Raw genomic sequence first — 9,740 nt, forward strand, 5'->3', positions numbered from 1 at the left:
CTCCAAGCTAAGAATTACTTTTTTAAATAATTATGTATTATTTAATTATAAAATAATAATTTATACTGTATATATGTTAGATGAAGAAAGTACTAAAATGTTACCGTAGAATCTAACTGAAGTGTCATAAACTAGTTTGCCTAATAAAAAAAATGATATTGTTGGAAACAAGTGTTAATTGTGTTTTTTTTTTATTTATAGTCGTTCGAAATAAATCATGGATTTAGACAACCTAAAAACCGTATATCTCAAAAAAAAAAAGAAAAAAGAAAAAAAGAATGTTATGGGACCTAACAAGAATTTTTACAACTTGAGCAACCAATTATCGTAAAATTTTCTCGTGATAGGATGATCTTTACAAATCTTACAATTTAAACGGTTAAATTCCGGAAGATTTTCTCGTGATGGGATGATCGTTGCAGGTATTATGCATACGTTTCACTAATTGAAACCGATGTCCACCATTCATCAATCACGTGATAAGGTAATAATTATTTTGCGTTATCTTCGGGAAAATAGGTGCAGAAAACGTAAAATAAACGACTTTTGTTATGTAGAATTCCCACGAGAGCGCGGAGGAACCGACGTTTAATTTACGTGTGGTTTCCCTTTCATGCCAATTGTACCTCTGCAAGAGTACGTGTACATACATGTATGCAATGTAACAGTTCATATACACCAAAAGGAACCACAATTTTGGGTTGAAAACAAAGGAAATGGAACTGTTTACATAAGAACAAAATAAGAAAACAACCATGGCTGTCTCATTACAAACCTTAAGAGCCACTTGCCTAACCTTCCTCATGCTCTAACTTTCTCATAGTCTACATACACCCTTTTTTTTTTTTTGCATGAAATGCATGAACAAAAAGAGTGAGACCAGAGTTGGTAAGTTCAACACACTTCAATGACTAGTCAAAACAAGGTAAAACCGATCTAGCTACTAACCTTGTTTAGGAATTTTTCAAGCAAGCAAAATAAAGAAGAAAAAACCTTGTATAGGAAGTTAATTAGGTGAGTAATACTCAAGAAACTAGAAAGGATTGAATATGCAAACTCACACATGCTGAGAAATACAAAATAAGTAAGATTAGTGGGACTTTAATCCTGAATAGTGGTTAACTATTATAGAATTAACACTTGTCTCATAAATAATGGGGCATTATTGAAAGGTCGACACGAAAAGAGTATTTTGGTCTTTTTGGTAATCCTCTCCCATTTCGTCCAACAAAGCAATGGAGTTATACTTTTGGAAAAAGAGATGGTGATTTGCGCAAATATAACGCTAATTCTAGTACTAATGTTTTTGTTATTATGCTAGGACAACTGAAATCTCTCTAAAGATTTTGTAAAATTTGGATTGGTTAATTAGTGGAATCAATTTCTCTTGGCTTGAATTTATGTCTATGTAGGTTGCCCTTAGTAAATCTTCATTAGATTGGTAGGATTTGTCCAATTTTTGTAGGGTAAAAGATTTGTATTAAAGGATGAAATCTTCATTAGATTTAAACCACTTGAACATTACTTTGAAAATCAAAAGTAAGTATTTACTATTTTTCTATAGTAACTTTACATGAGGAAAAACAACCCAATTCTAATCAAACAACTTCAAATGGGAGTGTTATTTGTTCAATAAATTTACACGATCTGTAACGAGTTTTTAGGCTTTTATTTTGTTCCTAGGACATGAAATACTCTGTTTTGGACCGGGTAAACAATTTCCAACTTGTATTGCTCAAAATTTATTAGTAATAGATAAATCTAATATGAGGAGGAATGTGCCTTCAATATTAGATGACTCTACTATTCCTGTAATCCAAACTCTACTCGAGTCTTAACTTTATTTTAACAAAATCGTCCCAGAAAAATCCACGGAATCCCTCCACAAGTTTTCCACGATAAATCTAACACGACTAACAGAAATTTGACATGATTTCTTGTGTATGAAATAGTTGGCTAGTTAGTGACGTTGTTGAGCTTCTAATCGAATAGAAAATAAATTATTCTAGTAACTTCACACAATCAAACCACACTTTCCAGCTAAGGTTGTTAGGGTAAATTCACATGGTTGAGGAGATTGTTGTAGTCAATTACAATATCCTTTGGTTTCACCTGCTAAAAAGCTGCACACTCTTCTTCACATTCACAGTACTAAAAACTTTCTCTTAAGTAATAAATCCCCCTCTTAAATTGCAGTCTCAAAAAAACAAGAAAACAATTTCATTTCTCCTTTTTTCTTCTAAAGAAAAAACCCTAAAAACTTTAAGAAACAAAGATGTGTGGAGGAGCTATAATTTCTGATTTCATACCACCAAGTAGAGTCAGAAAACTCACAGCTGATTTCTTATGGGGGCCTAATTCAAAGACAAAGAAAAATGCTGGTGGAAGAAGAAATTTCTATACTAAACCTTTTTCTTTGATTGAAGATGATGCTGATTTTGAAGCTGATTTTCAAGAGTTTAAAGATGAGGATGATGAATCTGATCAAGAGTATGATCGACACAAACAGCAACAACAAGTTGTCAAAGCTTTTGCATTTACTGCTTCCAAATCTGATGTTGCTGCTCCTAAAGGTAAAAAAACTCAACTTTGAGAAAACCCATTTGTTTTCTTCTTAGTTTTAATAAAGTTTATGATTGTGGGTTAGATTTTGATTAGGGTTTATGTTTTGATCACTGATTTCATCTTTAAAATAACAATTAAAGGCGGTGGTGGTGATGGGTTATTTTGATTTCAACAGCTGAGTATATAATGGGTTTGTTTGATCTCTCCATTTTCATTCTAAAGTCTTGATTTTTTAATCTATAATTGGTTGGTGGTGGTTTTGGGGGTGGCGGTGGTGGTGGAGGAGGGTTATTTTGATTTTCAGAGCTGATTCTAAAATGGGTTTTTCTTGATTTCTCCATTTTCATTTAAAGTTATAATCTTTGTGATCTAAAATTTGTTGGTGGAGGGTTAGGGGGTGCTTGGTGGTGGTGGTGGTGGTGGTGGTGGAGAGTTATTTTGTTTCTCAGAGCTGATTCCAAAATGGGGTTTGTCTGATTTCTCCAATTTCATTTCAAAGATTTGATCTTTTTAATTTTATATCATTTGATTGTAGTTTTCGCTAAAATGAAAAATCATATTTTCCCATTAATTCACTAGTAGCTTTCTGGGTTCATTCTAAAAATGTTTAAATTTGTTTGGATGTTGGTGGTGGTGGTGGGTGGTGATTGTGATTATTGTTCTGTTTCATTCATATATTTCAAGTGAAATTCAGTTCGAATCATAAGTTGATTATTTGATTGGTTCTTGATGTTGTTAAAGAAGGATCCAATGCTGCTGCGAAAGCTGTGGAATTCAATGGACCTGCTGATAAAACTGCAAAGAGAAAGAGGAAGAATCAATATCGTGGAATCAGACAGCGTCCATGGGGAAAATGGGCAGCTGAAATCAGAGATCCAAGGAAAGGTGTTCGAGTCTGGCTTGGTACCTTCAATACTGCTGAAGAAGCTGCAAGAGCCTATGATGCTGAGGCACGTCGTATCCGCGGAAAGAAAGCAAAGGTGAACTTTCCTGATGAGGTTGTACCTGTCGCTGCTACTCAAAAGCCTGTTGTGAAGGCCAACACTCAGAAACGAGGACTTAAAGCCAACACTAACTTGGTGAAGCCGCATCTTAATGGTGATCTTGGTTTCATGAACAACTTCAGTAATGACTTTTATATGGGGTTCATGGAAGAGAAGGTGCCAACCAAGGGTACTGGTTATATGGGTTACGTTCCAGCCGTTGCAAACCCGATCAAATTCAGCCCTGCTGATAGTGGACTTCATTGTTTTACATCAGACCAAGGAAGCAACTCATTCAACTGTTCTGATTTTGGGTGGGGAGAATGTGAACAAAGGACTCCTGAAATCTCCTCAGTTCTCATGCCTACTTTTGAAGTCGATGAGTCTGACTTCTCAGAGGATGCTAACCCAATTAAGAAATTGAAAACCAACTCTGGTAATGTGGTTTCTGCTGAGGACAGCACTGCTAAGAATCTGTCTGAAGAACTTTCGGCTTTTGAGAATCAGATGAAATTCATGCAGATTCCTTATCTTGAGGGAAGCTGGGATACATCGATGGATAGCCTGTTCAATGGGGACTCTACTCAGGATTGTGGCAGCTCAATGGATCTTTGGACCTTCGACGTGTCACAGATGGCTGGAAGCACCTTTTGAGGTCTCTATGCTAACTGGTTTTCTGTAAATATAAGAGTAAACGTCAGTGAAATTTCTACCACTCTCAAGTGTTTTCCATTTCACTACCGTTTTCTTAATTTTTTTTGTTTAACTTTTATCTCGTCTAAGCACTTAATTTTGGATCCCAATTCTGAGAAAAGATGTATTTCTTTTGTTATGTGGTTTTCAGGAACTGGTGTTGGCTATGATTGATGCGCATGGAGCTCATGAATGGGGTGTTGCTGTCTGGCAGCTTTTAAGTTTTATGCAAAAAGTATATAGGGGTTAGTTATATTTTGAGTTCAGCTTATTATGCATTTTGGGTATCTCTTGGATTTTGTGTTCTGAATTATGTGTTCCGTGGATGATAATATGTGATGTTATACCGAAAATCCTAGATACAATACTATGTTTTTTGCAGTAATACCTAATGCTTTTTGCTACTGTCGATATCAAAACAAATGTCTCCATGTACTTTTCGTGGCTCATATTTGCTTAGATCCTGTTGCTGAAAACCTTATTGTAAATCTTTTTTTGAGAACCTTACTTGTCTTACTCTATATATGTATTTGTATTATTTTCTGGGTCTGTTTTGTACGACTCTGATTCTAGTTAACCAGTTTAGGTTAAAAACCTTGTTGTTATGTTAGGCTAATGTTGCTCTGATCGTGCGCAGATTTGTCTCATTTGTTTGGCCTGAAAAAAGAATGTGTATGACATTAGATATCAAGTTATACGTTCTAGATATCAAGTTGCTCTGGTTTTGAACACACAAGGGTTGTTTGTTTCTGCCGAACCTTGATTAGTAGTTCTAACTTATTTGGTAGTTGCATGTCGGTTTCATCAGTTTCTTAGATATCAGCCTTTAGGCACATAGTTGGACTTCCGGAGTCTAGTTTGTTGAAACAGAATAATAATTTTTTTTTGTAAAAAATGATGCAGTTCCCAAGTTATGCCCTTAGTAACTGCTTCGACAACTAGCTTTGAGTCCATTTCAAAGTTCATTCCTTGCCATTTAACAGCTTCCCACAGACCTAGGCCTTCCATATATTCTGGACTTACTCCTTGGATATAGATGCATTTAGTACCTTTCCATAGTCTGAATCCTGGCAAGCATCTTCATACCAGTTAACAATGCACTGAGAAATAATCAAATTCTGAGCACAGACACAAACCAGACTGCTCTAGAATAACTGCAATGGGAGATCCTGTTTCCTAAGTATGAGAAATTTTCAACTCTTGATTACAGAAAGGACATGAAAGATCCTGTTTCCAAAGTATAAGAAATTTTCTGTCTAGTTGGTAAATAGTTGGCTAGGCATTTTCTATCTGGTTTTTTGAACACTAACCTAGGATTTTATATTACTTGAGGTTGTTTGACTGCCCGTATTACAGCCCTTTGCATAAGTCTCGACAACAACACCTCTTTGTTATTAGGTGTTTCTTTATCCAAACCTTGATTAGTAGTTGTAAAGCCAGGTATCCATTGATATTTGGTAGTTGTGTATCAGTGCTGTTGGTCTGTTCGCCTTGCAGAAACATCTTCCTCATGAAAAATTTCAGACAATACCAATGACATTTGTACCATAGACTTAAGCAGCCTTATTGATCATCATGCTACACGGGAATAGTCTGCCATAACGTAGATTGACTGACCGCATGAAACACTATCTGCCATAGTATAATTTACACTATCAGCAGGAAAATATCTATCCATTGTGCCAACAGTGTAGCACTAAATCTGGTAACCCAACGTTCAGTACACAAAAAGCACTCGTCCCAATCTTATAAACATGAACATTGACTCCTGCACACAAGAATCAGATCTTCGTTAACCTGGTGCCTTAACGCTATCTGGTTCACGTGGTTGCGCCAATCCCTGGGAGTTTAGCGTCAGCTGCCATTCTTACAGTATGACAATCATAACCACTGGCATCTGTGAATGCAAAGAGTGTATATCTAAATCTGGATTCATAACTAACGCGAAAGTTAATTTCTAGGAAGTAGGAACCAGAATCACTTGCAGGAGAATCTTATGTAATTAGTTAAGACATTGATCTTTTCATTTCAGTGGTGTCTGACGATCAAAACCTTTTCTTTTCGGCCAAATTCAGTATGACAACCAGAAGCCAGATCTATTTTTTATTTCATTAAAGAAAATGGACAAAGGTGCTTATTTAGTTCAACATTCGACGCAACCCATTTGACATCAACACAAATTCATCAGTCGATGGAGAATAATGCATACCCCAGAAGGTACTAACTGCTTCGAAAAAACTTAAAGGAAGTAAAAGCTGCTCATTCTAACTAGAACTAGAATCACATTGGTTTTCTAACTTAATCCCATGAACCCATTAGTTGATCACTATATGGCTGCGAATAATAGTGAACCAGGAGTATGTGGAAGGGACGGCATTGGTGCTCGTGGTAATATTCCGTATCGACATGGTTCTTGACCTGGAACTGGGATTTCAATCTCTGCTGGACAACATGGTTCTGGGCATATTGGAGGTGGTGGTGGTGATGGCGAAGGTGAGGGTGGTGATTGGGGAGGGGTCATGGGTGAAGGAGGTGGAGAGGATGGAGGTGATGGTGATGGTGATGGAGATGGGGTTGGTGGAGGAGGTGACGGTGATGGGGTTGGTGGCGTGCCTGCACAGCAACATTTGCATAATAACGAATGAGTTTCTTGATCACATACTTGTTTAGTTAACTTAATACCCATTGATACATATTCAGCTTGACAATCATCTTCACAAAGTTGACAATCACTAGTGTCGAATTGTCGGAGCTCCGAATATATATCACCAGCCTTACATATCGATTGAGGCGGAGGAGAAGGGGGTGTGGGTGTAGGTAAGGGTGGTGGTGGTGATGGGAGCGAAGGTGATGGAGGTCGGGGCGATGGTGAAGGTGGTGATGGAGATGAAGGTGTTGGTGGGGATGAAGGTGATGGTGGTGGAGATGGGGGTGAGAGAGTGCCTGCACAACAACACTTGCATAATAACGAATCAATTTCTTGCTCACATACTTGTTTAGTTAACGTACAACCCATTGATACACATTCAGCTTGACAGTCATCTTCACAAAGTTGACAATCAGTAGTATCGAATTGTCGGAGCTCCGAATATATATCACCAGCCTTACATATCGATTGAGGTGGAGGTGAAGGGGGCGTGGGTGTAGGTGAGAGTGGAGGTGGTGATGGGAGTGAAGGTGATGGAGGTTGGGGCGATGGTGAAGGTGGTGATGGAGATGAAGGTGTTGGTGGGGATGGAGATGATGGTGATGGAGATGGGGGTGAGGGAGTGCCTGCACAACAACACTTGCACAATAACGAATCAGTTTCTTGCTCACATACTTGTTTAGTTAACGTACTACCCATTGATACACATTCAGCTTGACAGTCATCTTCACAAAGTTGACAATCAGTAGTGTCGAATTTTCGGAGCTCCGAATATATACCACCAGCCTTACATATCGATTGAGGTGGACGTGAAGGGGGCGTGGGTGTAGGTGAGGGTGGAGGTGGTGATGGGAGCGAAGGTGATGGAGGTTGGGGCGATGGTGAAGGTGGTGATGGAGATGAAGGTGTTGGTGGGGATGAAGGTGATGGTGGTGGATATGGGGGTGAGGGAGTGCCTGCACAACAACACTTGCACAATAACGAATCATTTTCTTGCTCACATACTTGTTTAGTTAACATACTACCCATTGATACACATTCAGCATGACAGTCATCTTCACAAAGTTGACAATCAGTAGTGTCCAATTGTCGGAGCTCCGAATATATACCACCAGCCTTACATATAGATTGAGGTGGAGGTGAAGGAGGTGTGGGTGTAGGTGAGGGTGGTGGTGGTGATGGGAGCGAAGTTGATGGAGGTTGGGGCGATGGTGAAGGTGGTGATGGAGATGAAGGTGTTGGTGGGGATGGAGGTGATGGGGATGGAGATGGGGGTGATGGAGTTCCTGCACAACAACACTTACAAAATAACGAATCAGTTTCTTTCTCACATACTTGTTTAGTTAACGTAGTACCCATTGATACACATTCAGCTTGACAGTCATCTTCACAAAACTGACAATCACTAGTGTCGAATTGTCGGAGCTCGGAATATATATCACCAGACTTACATATCGATTGAGGTGGAGGTGAAGGGGGTGTGGGTGTAGGTGAGGGTGGTGGTGGTGGTGATGGTGATGGGAGCGAAGGTGATGGAGGTTGGGGCGATGGTGAAGGTGGAGATGGAGATGAAGGTGTTGGTGGGGATGGAGGTGATGGTGATGGAGATGAGGGTGATGGAGTGCCTGCACAACAACACTTGCACAATAACGAAACAGTTTGTTGCTCACATACTTGTTTAGTTAACGTACTACCCATTGATACACATTCATCTTGACAGTCATCTTCACAAAGTTGACAATCACTAGTTTCAAATTGTCGGAGCTCCGAATATATATCACTAGCCTTACATATGGATTGAGGTGGAGGTGAAGCTGGTGTGGGTGTAGGTGAGGGTGGTGGTGGTGATTGGAGCGAAGGTGATGGAGGTTGGGGCGATGGTGAAGGTGGTGATGGGAGCGAAGGTGATGGAGGTTGGGGCGGTGGTGAAGGTGGAGATGGAGATAGAGATGAAGGTGGGGATGGAGGTGATGGTGATGGAGATGGGGTTGATGGAGTGCCTGCACAACAACACTTGCACAATAACGAATAAGTTTGTTGCTCACATACTTGTTTAGTTAACGTACTACCCATTGATACACATTCAGCTTGACAGTCATCTTCACAAAGTTGACAATCACTAGTGTCGAATTTTCGGAGCTCCGAATATATATCACCAGCCTTACATATGGATTGAGTTGGAGGTGAAGCTGGTGTAGGTGTAGGTGAGGGTGGTGGTGGTGATGGAGATGAAGGTGTTGGTGGGGATGAAGGTGATGGTGGTGGAGATGGGGGTGTGGGAGTGCCTGCACAACAACACTTGCACAATAACGAATCAATTTCTTGCTCACATACTTGTTTAGTTAACGTACTACCCATTGATACACATTCAGCTTGACAATCATCTTCACAAAGTTGACAATCAGTAGTGTCGAGTTGTCGGAGTTACGAATATATATCACCAGCCTTACATATGGATTGAGGTGAAGGAGAAGGTGGAGTGGGTTTAGGTGAGGGTGGTGGTGGTGATGGGAGCGAAGGTGATGGAGGTTTGGGCGATGGTGAAGGTGGTGATGGAGATGAAGGTGTTGGTGGGGATGGAGGTGACGGTGGTGGAGATGGGGTGAGGGAGTGCCTGCACAACAACACTTGCACAATAACGAATCAGTTTCTTGCTCACATACTTATTTAGTTAACGTAGTACCCATTAATACACATTCAGCTTGACATTCATCTTCACAAAGTTGACAATCACTAGTGTCGAATTGTCTGAGCTTAGAATATATATCACCAGCCTTACATATGGATTGAGGTGGAGGTGAAGGGGGTGTGGGTGTAGGTGAGGGTGGCGGTGGTGATGGGAGTGAAGGTGA

The 9,740-nt window shown here is 39.7% G+C and overlaps 2 protein-coding genes across 4 annotated transcripts; one reads left to right on the top strand and one right to left on the bottom strand.

Annotated features, from left to right (window-relative positions):
- The first annotated feature begins 2,075 nt into the window (after positions 1–2,075).
- LOC113326672 (ethylene-responsive transcription factor RAP2-12-like) lies at positions 2,076–4,790 on the top strand. 3 transcript variants are annotated; one of them, XM_026574359.1, is made up of 3 exons: positions 2,076–2,573; positions 3,310–4,244; positions 4,393–4,790. In XM_026574359.1, the coding sequence occupies exons 1-2, from the start codon at positions 2,276–2,278 to the stop codon at positions 4,200–4,202; spliced, it is 1,191 nt and encodes a 396-aa protein (XP_026430144.1). In that variant the 5' UTR covers positions 2,076–2,275; the 3' UTR covers positions 4,203–4,244; positions 4,393–4,790. The 3 variants fall into 3 exon arrangements, with proteins under 3 accessions (XP_026430144.1, XP_026430142.1, XP_026430143.1); XM_026574357.1 differs by having other exon boundaries at positions 2,089–2,573; positions 3,307–4,244; XM_026574358.1 differs by having other exon boundaries at positions 2,092–2,573; positions 3,307–4,203; positions 4,393–4,782.
- A 1,071-nt stretch (positions 4,791–5,861) lies between these two features.
- On the bottom strand, positions 5,862–9,466 carry LOC113325948 (extensin-like). The gene has a single exon (XM_026573775.1). The coding sequence runs from the start codon at positions 9,244–9,246 to the stop codon at positions 6,568–6,570; it is 2,679 nt and encodes an 892-aa protein (XP_026429560.1). The 5' UTR covers positions 9,247–9,466; the 3' UTR covers positions 5,862–6,567.
- Between the last annotated feature and the right edge of the window lie 274 nt (positions 9,467–9,740).

This window comes from Papaver somniferum, unplaced genomic scaffold, assembly GCF_003573695.1.
Source record: "Papaver somniferum cultivar HN1 unplaced genomic scaffold, ASM357369v1 unplaced-scaffold_10, whole genome shotgun sequence".
In the NCBI taxonomy this organism is placed as follows: Eukaryota; Viridiplantae; Streptophyta; class Magnoliopsida; order Ranunculales; family Papaveraceae; genus Papaver; species Papaver somniferum.